Source organism: Cuculus canorus, chromosome 11 (assembly GCF_017976375.1).
Source record: "Cuculus canorus isolate bCucCan1 chromosome 11, bCucCan1.pri, whole genome shotgun sequence".
Classification (NCBI taxonomy): domain Eukaryota; kingdom Metazoa; phylum Chordata; class Aves; order Cuculiformes; family Cuculidae; genus Cuculus; species Cuculus canorus.
Window position 1 is genome coordinate 11,966,332 of NC_071411.1, and position 23,415 is coordinate 11,989,746.

Sequence of the window (23,415 nt, forward strand, 5' to 3'; positions counted from 1 at the left end):
CTTATTCTAAGCATTTGTTCACAAGATAATGACGCAGACACAGATGTATAAACATCCCATCAAACACTGCCTGAAGAAATGTGAGGCTATCCTCCGATTTTCCACTATTTTCTGTATAAACACAACATTCTACAATTGTTATATTTTACATTTAAGAACTATTATGGACTGCTTCCTTTGGTGTAAAATGTAAAGGCAGTTTTTTGCAATAGAAAAACCACATTATAGCATAGGACTTCTGACACACAGCCTACCTCAATGTGAACACATCGTTCATATGAGCAGATTTAAGTCATACCATCAAGCAATTATATCAATTCTACACAGACTATAATGAAGTAGTATACGGGCAATGTTTATCTTCTCAGTTTACGAGACACAAGATAACGTCTCTTGCTATTAACTTAGTCAAGTGCATTCCTTCCATTAGCAGTCTTTTTCTACGCTACCTACTTCTATTACTGTGCAGACACTACGTTAGTATTAATACTTACCCCTCCGACTCTTTCAAAGTGATCCCCATCTTTTTCAAAGTCTATCAGGTGTCCATTAAATGACCAGGTAAACATGATATCTAGTGAGTGATCATGAGATACCTGACAAGGCAAGACAATGCTTTCTCCCACAGTGACATCCATACTGAAAGGTGACACCATAACACGGGTTGGATCTACAAAGAGCAAAAAAAACAAAGCAGGGGGGAAAAAAGCATTATTCCTGTCCTCCTGAGAAATGAAGAAAATGAAGAGCTGAAAAAGGTCCTAAGCAGTCTACCACAAGTGCAGCATTCCACCAGAACTTGAAAGATCCTTAGTGCAACAAGTGAATTACCACATTTTCGATTTTATCCTCTGATACTTTTCTCTTTTTGTTATATTGAAATACCATTAAAAAATCCTTCAGAATCCTCTTCTAGCCACCATCCTGATGAACAAGGAGGAAAGAAAAGGCTGGAAAAGAGTGCAGCAGGCTTTGTTAAACTTTTTGAAAAAGCTTGGGGATCAGAAATTATTTCAATCTTCTTAATTCAAAGGTTTGTTTCACAGTCATATGTTGTTCACTATAGTGATAAAATCTCCTCTATTTATTGTTCCTAAAGTAAATGCTGCCTTAAGAAAAGTCTCTCAGTGTCAAATCTCCAAAACTGGAATGAATAAGGGTATATTAAAAATCCTAGTGACATCTGCTTGGACCTGGAAAGGGAAAGATTAGATTAACATTATTGTTTGACGTCATGTTCATTGAAAACTTGGTGTTTGTTTAGAAGAGTGGCCATGTTCTCTGTCTGATGGATGGTCTTATCCAGGTAGACCAACACAGAATAAATATAATTGATGGAGTGATACCACCCAAACTTTTCACACCATGGAAACCATAACTCTGCCAAGTAAATAAGCCAAGTCCTGTGGTCATGTCAGACAGAGGGTTTTTTGGAGTAAGATCTAGCTCCGGGTGTAGTAAACCCTCTGCCTCATGTGCAGCCGGTTTGGGTCAGTTAGTAGGTCAGACTGACTCAATTTTAGGACCATTGTGGTCTTACACAAGATATCACTGATCAGGTGAGCAAGAACTGAGCAAATATTTGGGGAGGTGAACTACAAAAAAAAGGTGAGAAAGGGCATTGTCATAAACACATTTGCAAAGGAAAGCCCAGAAACTGCAGATATCCGTGATGTAGCAAGTTCCGCCTGCTAAATACAGGCAGTAGAACATATCAGCTCCACCTTGGGCTTCAGTACTAATCCTTTATTCACAGCTGGAGTATACATGGATCCTTTACCACTGGTTTAGTTGTCTATTTTTCACTTTAGTCACCTAGTATGAGCAAAATAGTGGCACAGAAAGATGAGCCCTGACACATTATGCAGACTTCAGCTCCTCATCTGTGCCCATGAATTCCCTCTGCCTCTGAAGTTAACATTTGTCTTTCATTTTCAATGACAAAAATGCTATAGGTCTTTTTTTTCCTACGGGTTCTAAGAAGAAATGAAAAGGAGAAAACATATTGCTTAACAATGGGACCAGAAGTCTGAAAACAATATACAGATCAATGTTTTTACGTATTGCAAAAGTCTATTCTCCAGAGATGTCATGCTAAAATACTGTGCACATTATTCATTCTCTGTTACATGAACCCAAAATCTTAACTACTTCTCCCAGGGACTATTAACCAACTGCTTAATTCTCCATTAAAATAATAAGGAAACAGTAACAAAGACAGGTACTGGGCAGAACTACTCACCAAAATTCAGGGAAATCGAAGCTGTTCCTGGGCTTTCAAGGACCTTACCAAAAGCGTACAGGAGGCGGTGAAAAAGATTTCATTGCTGCTTGACTAGGCTTCAGATCAAGTCCTCAGGGACTTGACTGTATTACCTTGGACAAATTTAATTCATCTATATTTTGGTTTCACTCCTAACAAAACAGAGTGACTCTTAGCAGAACCACAGTAGGTGTTATGGGGCTTAACTAATTAATAAAAGTAAAGCACTTTTAAGCTTCTCAGGAGAAAAGCAGTATAAGTGCAAATTATTAAAACAATGTTTAATTCTTGCCTATACTTATGACATTGGTTTTGATTATAACTGACGCATCAGGAATTTTCAGTCACTTGGGATTCCTACTACTGAAACTCAAGAAGACCTGGAGTATCCCAAGCTCAGGATGCTACAGAAACACCCGCACCTACAGTGGGGCACAGAATCACTTACTAAAATGTCTTTCAGCATTGGAAGCTCATCCTCCGCCCTGCACAAAGCCTGGATGAAATATTTATAAAGGACATGACTCTGAGATTCAATGGGTGCCTCCCACTAATCCCTGAGCTCTCCTACATGAGTCCCATAATGATCCATGTAAGCCGTGGTCTTTAAGTGAGGTTTTGCTGTAGCTAACCCTTGCCTCCACAGCACTTTCTCCTAGAGGCAAGAAGTCCACATCATAAATCTGATTCTTCCTACTGCAATACACAGAGTTTACAAACATAGTAAGAATGAAACATGGGTGTTTGCTAAAGACCTGCTTTCCAGAGCAGCTTAGCACAGCTCCTGTGGACACTGTAGGAACTGCAAACTGCCTGGTGCCTCTGAAAATCAGGCCCACAGGTCTCAATCCAATCATGCCAAGAAGCATTGCAATCTAATAGCTATACACACCAGGTTATGGGAATGGCTGATACAGCTTGGTGACAAATGATGCATGAGGAGGACTCCGACCCAAGCCATGCTCAGCACAAGCACGCGCCCCTGCGATGCACTTTACAAATCACCCCAAGGAGAATGCTTACCCATCTCTTCTCAAGGACTGGGAAAGCTGAAAAACAAAACCATCCTCTCCCCCCATTTAATAACCCTACCAGAGCAGCAAATGGAAAATGTTATTCAGAAGCCAATTGAGGGCAGCCGAGTGTACGTACACCTTGGTAATAAGCAGCCCAGTGGTAATCAAAATTATTAGATTTGCATTCTCAAAACCTGTAACATCAGGCACTTTTAAATGATGTTTAGTGCTTTAATGAAACCAAAACTGTGTTGGTCAGCATGCAAGTAAAAAATAAAACCAGCAATGATTATTTTTTTTCTAAGATAGCTACTCATTTATTTATTGTCCACTTGCAAGGCAAGAAAGGCAGTGTAGGGAGAGAGATACTATATGAGAGATGATCTTCATGCTCTGTTACTGTCCTGTTCCCTCTAAGTGCAGGTTATTTTCCTTAGATGCTTTTGCTTAGTAAAGGCGCTACTGCAAGGACTGTTAATTAAAAAATAAAATAAAAAAAAAGTGATTTTGGGGGTATTTTGAGATGATATTCACCTTTGGAGCACCCTGGTGTATTCTGAGGTAGTTTTAAAAATAAGACTGAAAGATTCAGTTGCAGATAAGGGGTAAGAATTACTATTAGTAGCAACACCCCTTGCAGCTGCCTTCAGGTTTCTGAGCCCTCTACAGAGGGAAGCAGTGCCTGGCGCTTCCTAGCCCTCCTGCAGAAAAATAGAGAAAAAGCAGGCAAAACAAGGCCAAGTGCAAGGTCCAGCTCCTGGGTTGGGGCAACCCCAAGCACACATACAGGCTGAGTGGAGAATAAATTGAGAACAGTCCTGATGAGAAGCTCACTATGAGCTAGCACTGTGTGCTTGCAACCCAGAAAGCCAACCGTATCCTGGGCTGAATCAAAAGAAGTGTGACCGGCAGGTTCAGGGAGGTGATTCTGCCCCTCTGCTTCACTCTCCTGAGTCCCCACCTGTAGACTGTGATAATCTCTGAGGCTCCCAACATATGGATATGGACTTGTTGGAGTGAGTCCAGAGGAGGGCCATGAAGAACACTTCTGCCATGAAGACAGGCTGAGAGAGTTGCGTTTTTTCAGACTGAACCAAAGAAGGCTTCAGGGAGACCTTAGAGCAGCCTTCCAGCAACTAATGAGGGCCCACAAAAAAACTGGAGTAGGACTTTCTATAAGGGCATATAGGGATAGGATGAGGAATAAGAGTTTTAAGCTGAAAGACGGTAATTTAGATCAGCTATAAGGAAGAAATTCTTCACTATTGAGGGTGGTGAGGCACTGGAACAGGTCACCCAGAGAACCTGTGGATGCCCCATCCTTGGAAGTGTTCAAGGTCAGGTTTGATGGGGCTTTGAGCAACCTGGTGTACTCAAAGGTGTCCCTACCCATGGCAGGGGGGTTGGAACTGGATGATCTTTAAGGTTCACTCCAATCCAAATTATTCTATGAAAATTTTTCTGTGTCAGTTCCGAGAAAGTTTGTCTGGCAATACTGAAAAGTTTTTAGAGGAGAAATACGTGAATAGTGCATGACAGCAGGAACACTCCCAGGGGATGAAAAGCCCTCTGCCATCAGGAGGTGAAACAAACTGTTTTTTAGTCTCATATAGGAAACAGTGAAATAAATAACAACACTGTACATGCAAACATGTTCAGTAAGTATCCTGTAGATACAGCAAGTGCAGTGAGAGCAGACATGAGTGAGTTTCCATTGGCCTGGGCTTGGCTTTGCCACAGAGAAAGACGAGACCTTTCCTGCACAGCCCTGAGAGGAGGAGGAGGACCAAGGGCTTACAGCATGTGCCAGGATGTACCCTCTACAGACTAGTTACTGTCTGTAGGTGTCACTGAAGGCTCAGTGAAGCAGGAAAGCTCCCTTTCAAGCTTTCTTTCATGCTAGCATTTTCAGAAACACGCTTTTTGTGTGACAAAAATGGCACTTTTTTGTTTTACATGCAGTTTTCCTTGCGTGCCAGCCAGGCTGGCAGCTCATGGAACAGCTCAGCTTGTAGCTTGTCATCAGAGCCGATACTGTTTGAACAGCATGAAAGCTCACTGGAGTGGTCCACAGCTGGAGAAAACCCACATCACCACACCGGGACAGCTCTGGACATCATCGCCGCCATCCTCGGCCTCCCTGGTTGGGAGCACTGAGACTATCTGAACTTTTCTTACCTGTTTTCATCCTGTGTACCATGCCTTGGTTTTATTGCTACACCATATTGCAGAGAATTTGATGTATTTCTGACTGATTTAATGTATTTGGCTTATATTAGAAGAGATCTTAAAGTTTTCTTGCTAGATTCCAGTTTGTTAGAGGAAATGGAGCTAAGCAGCACTTCCCATCTGTAGGAAACGCTGTAACTGCTTGACTTTGTCCCTCCTCCCCTGCGCTAAAGGGAACCTGTCATTAGCTGTTAGTGCCACCTGTGTTTCGCATCTCATTTCGGGAAGTAGTGATGCATTTCTGAGCTGAAAACCAGCAGGCTGCAGACATCATGTGTAAGGTTTGAGGGTAACAATTATCTAATCTGAAAAGAAACCATCCCACCCTGATTTTCTATTGATTGGATTTCCATTAAGAGGGATTACTTGTTTAGGGTAAACAGCTTTGCAACACTGCATTTGCTTGTTGTAGCTCATGCTGTTCTATGTTGTGTAAAATTGATCGGGAGGACATGACACAGTGGGACACAATCTACGGTGGCACGATGTAAGTGACATAAAGTGAATTACAGACCGACAATCAGAGATAATGCCTTATTTTCTAAATAAAAGAATAGGCCAGTCAGAGCATGTGAATATCTTTTGAATGAAACCAGATGACCAGCAAAGCAAGAAGCGATGTCACATCGCTACTTGGTGTCCCATTTCCAAATGTGCTCCTTTCCAACTTGGCTCAGCTGTGGCGGCTCTGTGCTCTGCTCCACAGGGAAAGGATTCAGTGATGCTAATAACTGCAGTGCCTTTCATTTAAGGATATGAAAGTACTTAGCAAACAATGAGATATGCTTTACCAGCCCTGGCTGCAGAAGGCATACAGAGTATTTTACTGTAATAGAAGATTGAACTATAACACACTCAGGAGATCCAGCTCCCGGTGTTGGCCTCAAGTTAGTGGAGTCACGCATCTCAAGAGACAAATTAAAAAAACAGATAATGCCAGTTTTTCTCGTGCTTGATTCTGAAACCTGTGCACCCAACGCCTAAATACCTATTTAGACATCTATGCCAAAATAGAGTCAGAGATCAAGGGAGAACGAAGAGAAGGGAATACTCAGGTTTTAACATATTTATCCAGGATAATAAAAACCTGACGAAATCAGAACTCTCCTCCAAAATTTAATGATGTCTTCAGACTATTAGCTTCCAAGAGAAATTCTGCAAAAGCTTATTCCTTCCTTCCTTTTCCCAGCCCTACCCATTTATTCAAGATTTGTTTTCATTTTCATGCTGCCAAGTTTGATTAATGCACGCTAATGGAAATTCTCCATTGATGGTCTGAAGTGTATGTCCCTCGCCCTTTACTCTTTCACCTAAATAGGAAAACTCTGTTGTAAATATTCATGGCTTTGGAGAGAAAAGTACCGCAAAAGGACACAAATCACATAGTAAAAACTGCAATATCTGCTTACGGACAGAAGAAACATTGTCTGGCTCTTTAAATGGACAACCCCCCCAACTCAGTGTTTGTTTTTGCTGAGGGATGTGTACACTTTCTCCAAGTACATAAGAAATATTAGTATCCCACCTATTATACTCAGAGGATATGTCTGAGTTAAACAGCAGCGAGCAACTCAGGCGCATAATGGCCAGAGCAGCTGCTGTGGAATGCAGAGAGAAGGACATTTATTCCAGACTGGACAAGAAGTGACCATACAGACCAAAGCCATTTCAGCATACCAGGATCTGACTCTCTGCACCGTGTATTGTGATAGGAGCATGCCAGGGCATCTGTTAGCTGTTTAATGGAAGCCAGTGAGGATGACAAGGCAATTTCAGGTTCAAGCATGAATGCTCAAGTGCAAGAGTTTATGTTCAATTACCAGATGCTTCAAACAAGCAGCTAAGAGAAAGGCAAGCGATGCCAAGCACACACGGCTGTATCAAATGAGAGAGAAAACAGACAGAGTGCTGATTTTTTCTCAGGCTGAATTTGCATTCCGGTTGCTGATATTCCTTATGTGGACCTAAGCAGATAAGCACTAGTTTCATTTGATTAATCATCTAATTACCTAATTCTTTTAAATAGCCATTAGCATTTACAATGTTAAAGATTCATCTAAATTTTTTTACTTACCAGCATAAACCATTTAATGCACAAGATTTTACAATAGTTTTTTTCTTGTAAGTAAACTATAACTCCAGGATTTGGGACTCACTTTTTCTCTTTTCTAAATGCCAGCATGTTTACTGTTTTCATTTTGGTTTTTATCAGAGGCAGCTAATAAATGCATTGCTGATCAATGTCCTCTGTTTGGAATGACAATTTACATTATTGTATTGATTTCAAGGTGAATCATGTCTGGACATAATAAAAAGGAATCTTGGGGGTAGAATCATCTGTTTCTGTAAGCAACCAAAGAATCAAAGTCCAGTAAATAAATACTCAAATATTTCTTTGTCTTCTATTTGTGATTGAAATATCTACCCAAGACCATAAAGGCAAAAGAATCTGAGCCTTGGTGACTGCTTAGGCTTCCAGGAGCTCCTCGTGCTCTGGGCACTATCAGGCACTATGAGAAACGCTGAAAAGAGGAAAATACAACCTCAAACTAAAGAGATTAATGATCGGTGAATAACTAAAGACATAGCATGAATTAGCATAACAAACTACAGCTATCTTAATAGACTATTCGAGTACCTTAGGGAGCATGGCCAAAATTAAGAGTAGAATAGAAACGGAGAAAGGCCAAGTATTTACAATATTTGGCCTTTACAATATCACAGACGTGAGCTGTGATGAGTCACATATATGCTTCCAGGAACAGGCACATGGCTCTTACGCCAATATAACTTTCTGTTCCATATAATCAGCTATTACACATGTGCTTTCGCAAGATATATACAGCAAATTTCTTAACAGAAAATTTTGCAGCAATTATAGTATCCTCTGGTGTGTACTATGTAGTTCAGCCTAATAAAATGTAATCTTATTAAAAATGAAAGGGACATTATCAGTTTAGAAAAGGGAATTTAGGCTTGGGACTCAAGTCACTTTTCCAATTTCAGAAATATTTGTGGTTAGTGGTCTAAATCTTTCCATGTAATCAGGCAGCACCGATCTTTGGTGATGAAGGCAGTGATACACGGCCATGTATTTAACAGGGATTAAGGAAAGGAAGGGTGGAACGTTTGACCTTTCCTGGAAGAGCGGAGACTCTGATTCAGCAATACACTCAGTTGAGCTGGACATTTAGGACATGCTAAAATTGCTTTCCTGAAAAAGGATCCTTATCTTGCTTTTTACTTGGCTTAAATGTTGTCATATTAGAACTACAGCAGCGTGGGGGACACGCAATTATTTTTAGATAGGTGCTTCAGCATGTCCTTTCTCTTAGGAAGCCTCTGTCTTCTGTTACTGTGGGCAAGGTTTTTTTAAGAGGAGAGTTTAGATGTTGTTCCTTGCGACTGCACTCCTAAGTAACCTGTCCATCCAGATGCTGAAGATTCACTTCCAAGGATGGCAGTTTCCTTCTCAGCTTCATTCCGAGCTCAACTGCAGTCGAGGTATAAGTTATTGACATATTTCTTAAACTGACACTGAAAAAGAGCTTCCCACAGACTGAAAACAGTCTAAACTTGATGTAAGAGTCTCTCTCCCAGGAATTCATGCCTCCCACCTCCCAGACAGGGACCAGGCAGTCAATCAAGGGATTGCGTTTCTGCATACTCAAATATGTATTCTTCTTGTGCGGCTGAATAATAAATGAAGGTTAATTTAAATCTAAAAACACATTAAGAATGGAATTGCATCAAAGGATACTGGGGAGGAATGTGCCATTATAGCAAATTCAAAGACAAAATATATGAAAATATACCCACTCCACTGAGAGAACAGAGAGTGTTACTTAAATAACAAGAGGGCACAATACTTCATTTTAACCTCCATTTTACCTAGTACCATGCAATCTTATCAAATCAAGCTCTCGCCACACAATTGCGACAAAGAAAATCATGCGTAATGGGGTCTGGAAATGACAATCAAATCTGTCACTCATAGAAATTTGTACTTCCTCTTTATAACAGTATGCAACAGGGCCTGATTACACTACAAAACCCCAACACCCCTTCTCTAGCTCTTTGCATTTTCGACTAAGATAAAAGCCACTTTACTTCAGAGGTGCCTTAAATGAAATCGGTATATTTGACAAACGATTGAACCATTTGTGACACACTTTATAGATATCCCAGTGAATTCAAGGTGTCACCTTTTGTGGGCTATTGATTGCAACTAGCTGATATTCATCTTTTCAGGTATGGAATAATCTACTGTCATTGCAAAAATGATGGCCATCTTACAGAGAAGGTTAATCAGATACAGGAGAAATCATATCTAATCTTTGATAAATTGCAAGTCACTCAAGGATCAATCACCACTCTCCTTGTAACACAAACCACAGGTAATTGTGCAAATGTAATGCCATGCAGTTTGCTGTGCAGCCCATGTACACAGTGGCCAACAGCATTTTGCCCGTTTGAAGAGTTTAGCCTGCTGAGATGGTTGATTTATGGCACTTTGAAATATGTTTTCAATAGTAATAACCATAAATAAAAAAAAAATTCAAAAAAGCAGAGCAGCAATAATTTGATATATAGGCACTCAAACTGCAAAATTATTAAGTGACTGGCACAGGGTTTGCATTTTTATGGTGCAGTATGTGGTTTAGGTCTTTCATATCTGAGTTCTATATCTATTATGTACACCCTCTTCATCAGGATCAAGGTGTTAAGAATTATCTGACATGCAAGGATAAATCGCAAATTAAGAGTCATTAGGAACAGATGCCTCCTGAGCCATCAAATTTACAGAATAGCATGATAATCACTAGGTGGACTTTTCAGCTTCCTCGTGAATGATCCTTAGCTTAACCATCCTTAACGTCACCCAGATCAAGGCTTGCATGTGTCATGAATGTCTTGGGATAAGCTAGTTTGGCATACAGGTCAATTACCAAGTGTCCCAAGACAAACCCATCTTCCTAAGTACCTGGTGTGAACACAGCATCAGCATTCAGATCAGTAAAGGGAACTGGATAGGAAGGGCCTACTTACATCTCTGAAAACTGGAAACATTTTAACCGTCTTATTACGAAATCAGGGAAATTTAAAATTATTCTACTTCCATTTCTATGTGTTTTAACTTGGTGAAAATAAACATTTGCACTAAACTGCTATATCAATATATTCACTTAGAATTTGTAACCCCCCTCCCATGCTATAATACAGGTATTTGTATAAGTGCCATTTAATACAATAATGCAATTTGCAGTAAGGCACAATACACCTTGGTCTCAAGATTAACACACATTTCTCAGTATACTCCATGCCTTATTATTACAATCAGAGTATACTGGCTATAAAATTTTACACACACACACACACACACAAGTGCAGAGGATGTCACAGTATCATTATGGTATATAGCCACATATAACCTGAAGTAAATTTGTTTTCATTATTACATTCATGTGTGGCTGTGTATATTCAGGGATGCCCCAAACTCAATTCATGAACTATCTTCTTTACATTGGGATTTTGGCTATCGCATGCTGCAATAAAACTGCAGACCCACAGCTGCTCTTAAGCTGCAGTACAAAACCAAAGGGAAGCACTGCCTTTTGCTTTCATCTGGTCAAGTGTCAAGGCCTCCTGCAGTCACTTTTTGATTTGTTTTCAGAGTTTTTTGTCTTTGTTTTTCCCTGAGAATTCTGCTTCGCTGCAGAATAAGAGCAGCACTGGATCTGAGATTTTACTTCTGTGAGATGAGACTAATGATCCTTGCTGCGATGAAAAAGGAATTTAGAACATGCAGCAAATCTTTGCATGCTTTGCAAACTTCATTGCCTGACCCTGGTAGGACCTGTCTTACAGACAGTGACCGGAGAGACTTTATAAAAGCCATCACTTAGAAACATAACATGGGTACCAGAGCCAATAGTTATATTTGAAACTAGGGGCCTTATGTGGCACATCAGAAGATTATACCGAATATTTCCATTGCTAAATTGGTTTGGCCAATGTATCCTTAGGGATCACCCTGCATGGATGGGGAAAACTCTTATGTCCACAACAGAACAAGAGAGTTTTGTCCTTGCTAAATCACTTTAATCGATTTCCTCCAACTGTGACTTTCTTGGTTATGGAGGCAAAGAACTGGGATCTACTGAATATATCCTCATTATTAAATGAAAAAAACACCAGGGATAATTCCAAAGTCAAACCTCTGCCTTTTAGCAGTTTTACCACTTCTCAACCCTATTTTTAAAATAAAACTCCATTCCTGCTCCTATGTTCTCTGCTGCTTCCAGACGCCTTAACACTCAAGTTCAGTGGGTCTGTGCTGTTGAGCTCTAATGAGCAATCAGGACTTATTCCCTTGCCGTAACTTTCCGCATTTCTAATATACAATTCCTTTTTGCCATTCCTCTCTCCACCTCCTGGCAGACAACCCTTGACATAAAGCGGGCTATCAAGATTCACTAACTTTAATAAGTACCAAATATATTTGTTTGAATCTCCAGTAGAACAGAAAACTCAGTATAAAACCTGCAAGAAGAACATGGCTATCTGTCAAGAGGAAAAAAGACTACCTCCACTTTAACCACAGAGTGTTTATCTCCTGCTGTTATTACAATGGCTTATATTGTGGGTAGGTTGCTGTATCCATCCTGTGAGTATGTTCAACTAAAGTATTTTTCTAAAGCAGCATCTGCTCCTACTATTTTATAATTAGAATATAATTAGCACAAGTTTTCTCAAATAGCTCCCATAGAGCAATGACTCTACCACACAAAAGAAAGATCTAAAATTCCCATGCTATTTACAATCTACACTAAAAAGAAATCTGACCATTTCTCTTGTGCCTTAGGAAATGACATCCAGACAACAAGACATAATTAAGAAGTTGTTATGCAGTGGGCAGGACAAGGCATGAAAATCTGCAGGCAGGTAGGGCAATCAATTATCCAAATAATTTCTAAGATCCTGTCAGGTCAGCTCAAAAGATCAACCTCAAATAAAAAAGTCAAACTTTTAAATAAAGTAAGCACTTAAAAAAAAAATTATTGCTGTCACAGGTAGTGTTCAATTTTCTTCCATGTAAAATTATTTTAAAATCAAAGTAACTGCTTAAATAAATGTTATTTCAAATAGAAGATGGATGCTTCTAGTTAATAATTATAATGCTGAATTCTTATTAAAGTTGCACATACAATTAACAGAAAATTTAAGTCTATTCAGGAGAACTTGTGGAAAACACACATTACCAAAAAGTACCTGAAAGTTTAAGGTACTTGTTGTGTTTTTTTCAACAAATGAAGAAAGCACAATATCACTTAGGCAAACTCAGCTATGAACTTCAGGAATTTACAAGTATCCAAAGAACTGGGCCAGGCAACATGAAAAACAAGACAAAGGGAGCCATTTCAGCTCTCTTTAGCGATATTCACAGGAGAAGCACATCCAGACCCGCAGGCTTGCACTGCTCCTGCTCGGGGCAAGCACAGCAGGGGACCCAGCCTGTCAAACACTAGTTGGAATATTTAGACCTTGAATCACAACCAAATGTGAACAATTACGCTTAACAGAATTCCATTGGAAAGACAATTAGATAAGCAAAAGAGGGGGCAGAGTACAGTGTGAAGAGCAAGGCTGCTCTGTGGGGTGAAAGTCAGGGGGAGAACTTCAGAGGGAGAGGGAATAAACAGAACTCTCCTCCTCGCTTTCTGTCTGACCTCGAGCAAGTCATTAAAAGCCTCTGCTCTTATTTGCCCAGCCTATAAAATAGAAATAAGATATTCATTATAAAATATTTTGTCTTGTGCAGAGTAGACATTTTTATTTAAGCCTAACTTTGTCTTGAAACCTTGTTGAGACTTCCATGTTACCACAGGCGAGAAAGCCCAAATACCTATTTCCGAACAGATCAAGTGACAAACAAAACAAAGCTTGAAAAAAAAGAAAAAGATGCTAGGCTACAGAGATCTAATTTGTTTCCTGGTGAAGGCAAGATGTCTCAACATCCTGTGCTCTCTTGCAAGGAAGTGACTCCAGTCTCCATGTTCCAATTAACTAGTGACAAGCTAGGAAGGCAAACTCTTCTTCTGAGGGAAGTGCTACTGTTTCGCCCACTTGTTGTTTGAGCCCAGTCTTGATGTTACAGGAAGGGGCAGGAACACATGTGAAATGACAATAACAACCTGCAAGACCGTCCAGTCATTATAACTTGCTCAAAATTCCCAGCTTCTACTCTACTGAATAAATATTCAACACGGAGAATCATTAAAAATGTCCCTGACATTTCTCCTGTTACATGGCATTTTACTTCAAATTAGCTATAAGCTTTTCTTATGTAAAAAAATTCACAACAAGAATCAAGATCTAACTTGCAAAGATACACATAGAGAAGAGGAGGAACAAATAGCTTGCCAGCGCTACAATCTCTCCTGTCAGCCTTGCTTCAGCAATGGATGTTTGGCCCCAAGCACACAGCTTTGCTAGGGCTTCAGCCACGGTCTACAATATTTCTGTCCAACATTCCCACTCGTGGCTGTTCATGAAATGATGTCCATTGTCAACTGCACCGAACAGGACTAATGGATTCAGGCCTGGATCTTTACAGAGACTTTCTGCTGTGCACTCAGACAAGAAAGGAACTGAAGTTTCCCCTGGAGAAATACTGCTGACTTTCTAAATACACTCTGATAAAGATAATTATTGAGATATATTTGCAATGGAGCTAGAAGAAAACACGATACTAAAACTCAGATCACTAGTTCTTCATGATACGCTTAAAACTTCAAACATGATGAAAGCAAATTTCATATTCCAAACGTGTGCATGAAAGAGAGAGAGAGAAAACCAACCCAAGGCATGGCAAATCATTTCAGTGACAAAACTTCCCTGTATTTCAGAGGCAACCTGAGTCATGAACATTTGTATTCATGTCGTACTCCCAAATGACTGGCTTGAACACTGTCATAGAGTACACCTAGAACTTAATATATTCTAGCAGTGCCTGATATTAAATTCTCTCTGCCGTCACAATTTTGGGATTAAGACAAGAGACTCTAGTCTCCATGTTAACTTTGATGAGATTGCTCATAATCTTACTTACGTTGCGCTAGAAGAGGGGAAAACTAGGTCCCAGGAGTCCGTAATATTGCATGTGCCACCTCATCATCATTCAGCAGTTGCTTTAGTTACTCTCTGATGTGTCAATCCCCATCATTCCTAGTCTTTATCCATGTGTGACTTGGCTATTATCATCTGATAAGGAACTTTGAGTAACCTGTTTGCAATGCAGCTAGGCTTAGGGACAAAGTCACAACAGATCAAAACCTCAGAAGTTTGGTTCTGCTAAGCTGCTTCCAAAAATGCTTCTGAGAAAATACACAAGAGGACTGATATGTCTCCAAGTAATGTCCCAGATTCTTTTCTTCAACACTTTTACACTTTTTCCTTCTACAACAGAAAATGTGCTCTCTAAACACTTCCTCTGTATCTTTGATGTTAAAAACACAGCCTTCAGGCCAGTCTGTTCTTAGTCATATTTTCAAGGATATAAAGTTCTTAGGATAAGAGAGTTACTATTACCTTCCCCCTTTACTCTCCTACACTTTTTCCTTACTCTTTACCTGAAACAGAGATTGGCAGTCACTTTCTCAAATGCATGTCATGTTTAGATTGTTGTCTCCCCATCCCCAACTGCACAGTCAGACTGAATTATTTCAAAGGAAAAGTAATGGAGAGAAGTAGCTGCAGGGAAACCTGCTCCCACCTTCCACAACAGGACTGTACACTAAATGATCTCAATTTTCTCTGTTGTATTGTTTTCTCTAAGACTATGGCCCTAATTTACAGAAGATTTGTGGGAGTCCCATGAAACTCACCTCAGGAAGTTCATCCCACTTCATGCTTTGGAAAAGGACAAACTCTATGTATCCTCCTTTGGGATGAAGATTAAACTCATAATGATAGTAGACTTGCAACACAAGATTTTCTCAGGTGAAGAAGAGGTATAGGATTACACCCACAGCAGAGCAACTGTCATGTTTCATTTTCTAAAAACCAAAATAATTCCATGAAACTAAAAGTGTGAGAAGACAGAACTACCACTGTCAGAAATTCCTGGTAACTCCACACAAGACACACAAAACTGGAGGAACTAAGATATGGCCCCTTATATCCAAGCCCAGCTGGATTCCTTTCTTCTTAAGCAGCCCTGTTAGCTGCCAGCATGGGAAAGGTCAATCAGCTCAGCCACCTCCAACTGACTCACTCTCTTGAGCACACGTCTGGTTTGCTCTGCACGGCACTGTCACCTTGTTAACCAGGCTGTACCATGCTGGCTCGTCCTACAGACCACAGATTTTCTTACTTCTCATAGCAGCTCTTCTCCAAGGGCTAAAATAACCCTCTGCACCAGCTAGGGAAACGGGTAGAAAATGTAAAGTTGAACACATACCCTTTCTTATGAATTTGTAACCGATAATATTTTCCAGTTAACAAGCTCTGGTGAGTCTTCTTCACTTAGGAAATTAACTATTAGAAAAAACATTTTGTTGCTTATGCTTTATATACAATCACATACATAAACACACACACATTATCAAATGCACTACACTTATTTTGGTCAAAATATCTATTGGAAATGCTTGATCTCTGGTTTCATTTTAACTGTGTTGGGGATTCATTTGTATCCAAAACCTGAAAAATATTTTAACCTTTCTGAAATGGACCGTGTGAAAATAAACTGAAGCAAGTTGATGAAAAGTGTTAATTTATCCACTTTCATCACTAAGAGTCTGTGTTTAACCTATAGGTCATCTCCTTTTTCAGGTGATGTATGGATTTAATCTTCAATGATGAGCTAAACAACCCAGTCTTCTATTGATGACTAACAACCCCTGAACCTCTTGCTTTTTTGGGGGAGAGGACGAGAAAATTCCAAAAGCAAATGCATTGAGCTTTTTAAAATTCTATAATTTTTTTTTAAGGCAGAGAAGGTTGCAATAATGCTGACTCTGCAAAACATTGTCGGTTTATGATAAAAATACACAATGAATTTGTGATTTTTTTTTTCTATAAGGTATACAGACATAATGGTTGAACTTTTCTAAAAAAAGTATTTTTTTCCACATTATGTACTGAATCAGGTAAATTTATAAGCATCAGCCAGTTGCTCTTGTCTTGATTTCCTTATTTACTTGTGCATTTGCCAGTTTTAAGACCCCTGAAGAGTTGGCTAGGGGTAGGAAGGACACATAGGAGAAAGGGGAAGGTGATGGAGAAGCAAGAGTGGGGAGAAAATCTGCTGCATTTACCACTATCCAGAGCAAATATTTCACGCTGTCTGGTGCTCTCTACATCAGAATCAGATACACAAAGTACCTGCAGAAGCTGCTCTGTAACAGTCAATATATTTGCACGTCTGCTTTTAAAAATATAACTCTAATAATGCTAGAGATTAAGTCCAAAATTGGCAAGAGAGATAGGCTGGAGATCTATGCTTTTTAATATCAAGCTCTTCACCAAGATGACTTTTATCATGTTAATGGCTAAGTCACACTGATTGTAAACCAGCTAAAATAAGGCAATTAGTAAGGCCTGTGACAGCCACAGAAAACAAAATGCACAAGGTTTTCAGTCCAAGCCAGATGGATATCTTCAATATATTTCTTATTGTCTACTTGTGGTAATACGTTCAATTAAAGTGAATCTGTACTACAGAAGACCCTTTGAATTGCCTAAACAAAATTAATTGTCTGTTGCAAATTTAATGAAGCATAACAGTTATATTATGTTTACATGTTTTATTTGTTATGATCAGTAAGTGTTTACAAGAAAAAAACCCAACACCCTAACTTACTTCATTCATAGACCTATAAGCAAACCATTGCTTTTTTACAGCTTCTTTCATTTACATGTTTCTTTGCCATTTACTCTTTCTGTCCTTAGCAGCTGACCTACTATTTTTATCTCTCACATAACAAATCACCAGCTCTTGCAGTGCTGTTCAATCATAAGTTTTTGTGAGTTAAATCTCACTTAAAAGTTCAATCATAAACTTGTGTTATGATATGTCCCCAAAGGGGTTGATGGAACTACCTAGCGATGGACTGGTCCCTCTGACGCTCGCTATGATCCTCATCAATGTCTAAGCGAGGTCACCGACCTTCCGCAGCATAACACAGCTAACAGTTCATGGCTGTTGAGTTTGACAAGTTCATACTAAGGCAATCAAATGCAAAAGGCATGTCTGAGCAGACCCAAGGAGGGGTGGCTTTGGAGAAGGCTTGACAGCAGATGAGGCATCTGCTTCTTGTTTTATCACTTCTGTAATCTCACAATAATTACAACCCTTTTGCTTCAATTAACTGTCAGAAAACTGGAAATGCTGACATAATACACGGCTATTTCATCTTTCCTGGGGTGCTTTGGGGCTGATCTGTCTTTTTTGAAGACTTCAGGTTCTCACCTGAACGCAGCTGGGAGAAAACCTAGATGTTTACCAGACTCACATGTAACACATGCAGAGGAGATGCACCTGCCAGCTCTGAACTACAAAGGTGAGCTCTTTACAGCTGCAGGAGGAAATCTGCATAGGCATCGTATAATAACCTTGACTGTGGTTTGCAGTTGGAAATAATCATGTCAGGTGCCTGAAACTATAAAATATTTGATTAAACCTAGTGATTGAAGTGCCACATAGAGAAGGGCTCCTTAAAAACTGCAAGGACCCTGAGGTATCTACCAGATAGCAGCCTGTTCACCAGCTTCCACTTGAAGCTTTTCCACACAGCATTAAGGAGATCTGCAAAGTGCAGCCTGAAGCGCTGGGGCTTCACCAGTTGATGGGAGGGAGTAGATGTGGCACGGCTCTCTCATTTATAATTGTGCTTTTCATGCAGTGCTTTGGGTCATAATTTTACTTAAACCTAACAAAAGACCCTTAATTGTGTCCTAGAAATAATTGGTGTAGGTGGAAATAGGCTAATTACAGCTGAATACGTTCCTTTACAATTTTACACATGAAGATTATTCCTTTCATTGCCAGTTGTTAAAATCAAGGATTTGCTACTGGTTGTGAGTTAGAAGTCAAGAAAGATTTTCAAACTTAGAAATAAGTTTTACTTCCTAGACATGACAATACAGTAATGTACTTATGAATAAATCAGCAATTACATATGTCTATGGCTCTCTCTTATACTATTTCTGCCTATAAAACCCTGATTAAGAGATTCTAGAGAACAACAGTTTGTACTCCAAATTGACTTTTTCTCCCTGAAATTTTTTAATACAATGTATTAAGCATGATAAGGAATATTCATTAATGTCTGGACTATATATAAAAACTGTGTCTGGCCACTAATATAAAAACCATTTTTAACAGCAATAAAGCTTCTTTTGTCTTTCAAGTTCTGAGTATCCTTTAGTAAGGGTAGCAAATCTTGGCTTTGGCATCAGCTGAACACACACCTTGTGTGCTATCCAGCATAATTATAAAAAGCCAGTAAAATATGGACAGCCCTAAAGTGCTGGTCTGGGATGATTATTTTAAATTCTGCCTCTCTTTTTTAAATTATATTTTGTGCTTTCAACACCAGGTGTCATTTAACCAGGTCCTTTCTTAAGGGCTGAGGCATAACCATCATGAATTTAAATTAGATTGAACTGAGCTGTGAGGCAAGAAAAATAAAGACCTTCCATGACCTTAAACACTGTTGGATCAAGACAGACTTCAGAAAGAGTAACAGAGGGGTTATTCAAGCTTCACAATGACTAACAATTAAACCTACAACACATGGACAGATGGTATGGAAAATGCCTGCAATAGCTTTCTGGTACAGCCTTTCATAAGAGGAAAGAAGCACCATTGTATCTGATGGGGGGAAAAGCATATAGGAGGCACAGAGAGGGTTTCTGGTAATATGGATAATGGTTAAATGGTCAACAGATTGAAGTATCTGCTGTACTTTTCCCCTGGTTAATGTAAACCTCCCCAGCATCTTAATGTATGGCTTACTGTCCCTCTTGGGAAACAGGTTAGCCCTCCACCCCAAGCAACTGATACCTCAGTTACTCAAAGCTGTCGAGACATAGCTGAAAACAGCTGGTAAAATTTTTATTCATTGACTAAAAAAACAACAACAACAAAGAACAGTCACAAACACACGCTCCTTGCTAAAAGATCTACATTTTGCACAACTGTAAAGAAAAACCACTTCATGGTTCCTCCGCAACCAGATCCAGAGTGCTCCCTAACAAGGACAGACACTTTGTTAATGCACCCAACACCTCTGCAGAGGTTGGCAGATATGTTTCCAAAACGCTATTTATATTTCTGACTAAGAGAAAATAAGATTTATTAAACACCTGGTACTGAAGTCAAAGCAGATGCTAAAGAACACAGTCAGCAATACTAGCTCTTTTATGCAGAATCAGTGTCTGTGATAAAGGAAATAAATTATTTGTAAGTATAAAACAAGGTACATACCGACACGTACACCATCCTAATGGTGGAAATAATCTTTTAAGGAACACACAACTACAATCTAAAACTCCTGTGATAACAGTCTAGATGTTCACACACAGGATTGAGTTTATCGATGAATATTCAACAAAAAAAAAGTTTGAAGTGTGATAACATGTAAGCATTTTCAAAAGAATAAAATCAGTCTCTGAAAACCCATGCGGGATCATTCAGACTGTATGATTTTCTATATGAGTTTGAACTCTCTGTTTTCTGAGTTTTATTTTTTAGACTGCTATGTAAAAATGGGATTAAAATTTAAGAGTCTACTTGGACCTACAAATTTATAAACAAATAATAGATTAAAAAGAAAAGTCAAACTGAAGTCATTACACTGGGTTGTCTTTAATGAAATTATAGAATGTTATAATGAGGTCTTCAAAGGTAAAAAGAACTACAAGAAACTCCAGTCCTGTGAAATTCAAAAGCAGCGTCTCACGATGAGCACTGCTGATGCACATACCTCTGTGACGAGCCTCTGCAGCATTCAGTTTCAGAAAGCTGATGGGTACAAAGGTATCAAAGTCACCTCAGCACAACTGAAGGATATTATGTGCAAGTAGAAAAGGAGATATAAGCAATTCTGTTTGCGTGTGTGTGTGCTCGATAGTACACGCCAGATTACTGTATTATGTGGAAATTAAGCCACAAATGACTTGAAGAAACCCTGTACCATGCATTATCGGCTACGTTCAAAACAAAACTTCTGCAACATGCAAGAGTGGACAGATGGTCAGTCATTAGAGAGCAATGTCCCTTCACTGGTGCATACCTGTGGAGCAGGAGAACTAAACTTTTTTTACCTCTCCATGGGCAGCATAATATTCATGGACTCTGAAGATGAAAAAACGGTTATTGCTTATCTACTAATGCAATCTGTGGTAGTATAAATCCACTCTAGCCCCATGGATACAAGGCAAGCACAACACATTCTCCAGCATTCAATACTGATCAAGTGATATTGAAATGGTGACGACCACAGATAGCCAGAAGGGCCAGGGAGGCCATCACATCCCACTGATACCATTTTTACAGAGCATGAAGGCTGCATCCATGCTGATCAGCACAACGCTGCCTCTGAACTATGAGCCCAGCTACTTTTAAAGGACTAAAATAACACAGTACAAATTGCAAGCTTAAAGGCAATAACATTTGAATTCTCTGAAAAGTTATTTCATAATGGAGCAGAACTTACAGTATTTCATCAATCGCTTCAATTTTAAATGCAATACACCAATTCAACATTCACACAAAGGAACAGGCTTGGAATGGAAAATATGCAATTTTATAAAAAATAATTTGGATCAGTGTGCTGGACAAAATCAAAACTATCAGTCTATTCAAGCATGAGGAAAAAATAACCTTCTGACATTATCTTTGTGTTCTTTTTCTGCTAAAGTGCTACGGATACCAGCTAACAAAAGTTCTCTTGGTTTTACTGCCTTGAGCCCTCCCATGACAATCCAAACGAGGTGAGCTAACAGCAGCAGGAAAATGTTAAAGGTGCATCATAATGAAACAGGCAAATAAAGTCATTGTAACTTGCCCTTGTAAGACATATAACAATAAGACCTGAATTGAAGTACTTCCTGACAAAACCAGAAAGGTACAGACTTTACCAAGCATCCACATACTCCTGTACATTAAACCTCAGAAATAAGGAGACTGGAAAGGACTGGATCATTCTGGTCTGCAATCAAAGGCAACTGGATAAAAAATGGTATAAAAAGCCATTTCGGGCAGGCTGGAGTGCTTTGAAACCCTAGAACATCTCTGCTGAGGACAATCCCTGCCACTGCTCTTCCGTGGCCAGTTCCATGCCCCACAGCCCCACTAAAGAACCAGAAGCAGCGCCACTCATCTCTACAATCGCTCATCTGTCAAGAGCATGGCACGCTGGCTGCTGCTTACCTGGAAATTACAAAGGACTGCACCAGGAAGCTACAGGCCGTGGAGTCAAGCAGAATTATTAGATTTACAATTATTAGATTTATATATACATTTATGTAAATATATATATTTATATAGAGAGATTTAAAGCTTAGAATACAACCAAAAGTAAAGCAGATGTCAGAGAAGCAGCCACACATGTCTTGGCTGAGTAGCACAATCCACTTGCCTCCAACATCACAAAAGCAAAGCTGGCCACAGGCTCATCAAGATACTCGGTGTGTCTGCTAGGAAACAAGCTGCACGACAAGCATTTTCTCATCCTGTGAAAGAAATGGTGGTGATACGCTGCTGTCATTTGTAGTCCTGTCATTAGCTTGTTTTCCCTACTTCTTCCATACCTTATGCTGCCCAAGAAACTTCATTAGGTCTTAGTCACTGCCCAAGCTGGGACATTAGCACCAGGAGCCTCTCCTTGCACTTCCTATATTCAGAGTTTTTATTAGTTTCGCAACTCAGAGCTGCTGAGATACTAGCCAGTTTATATGACTGTATTAAATACAAATAAGATCATATTGTACAGTCTACGCCTGCTTACACTATTTGTCATTTAATCCCCCAGTACTCAAAGTCTATAGTCCTTCTGTGTGTTGGAAGAATTGAACATTTAGCCTCAAGTACAGGAAGAAAATGAAAAAAAAAAAAAGATGGAAAATTAATATTTATATACTAGATGTAAACACATACCACGTTTTTCATAGCTTTGAATACTGCAAGACTCCTCTCTACTCTTACAAATTCAATCCTGCTTTTTAATTTAAAGGTCAAACCGTACATGCAAGTTCAGAAAATTTCAGGTCTCAGAGGTGAGAGTGGTTCTCATTCAGTACTGACTAACAGAACAAACCAAAGCCCAAGCCCAAACCCAAACCACTATTTCATTGGTTTGGAAAATCACTGAGGTTCACCAGTTTTGACAACAGCATGTTAATACACAGCCCTCAGCGTCCATCCTATTTTTTAAGCTGTCTACTTATGCATAATATGAATATTTATTCATCCCTCTCTGGTTGTTTGCCAGAGATTTATTTTAAGCTCCTTCGTTCTGGTGTAACAGATATTCTCCTCCTCCCATTCTGGCCTACACTGTCTTTGACACTGTCGGCATCTCTCCCTGAGAGAGAAAGAAATTGAAAATTAAAAAAAAGAGAACCTGCAATGTTAATGGAAGAACACAGGAAGGTTAGAAAAAATGTCTTTTGTCCTTCACAGTTTTTTACTCAATGACACAAGATGAGTTAGAAAAGCACATAGGCATATCTTAAGGTCAAAAAACTCATCAGCTGATAAATTAGTCTTTTTGTACACCACAAAACTGAGTTAAAATAAGGTATTCAGTCATATTTCCGTCAAAACTTCCCAGTGTTTTACTTAGGGCGGTATAAAATACAGTATTTTACACAGTTCATTTGGAGTTCAGAATAGTT

The 23,415-nt window shown here is 39.3% G+C and overlaps 1 protein-coding gene across 6 annotated transcripts in view; it reads right to left on the bottom strand.

The window, feature by feature from the left end:
• Nucleotides 1-23,415, bottom strand: part of LOC104063581 (contactin-4) — a 334,408-nt gene that overhangs the window by 14,841 nt on the left and 296,152 nt on the right. For all 6 annotated transcript variants that reach the window (XM_054076800.1, XM_054076804.1, XM_054076799.1 and 3 more), the window contains one exon: nt 495-670. In XM_054076800.1, the coding sequence (XP_053932775.1) occupies nt 495-670 (176 nt within the window). The remainder of the gene's footprint in view (nt 1-494; nt 671-23,415) is intronic.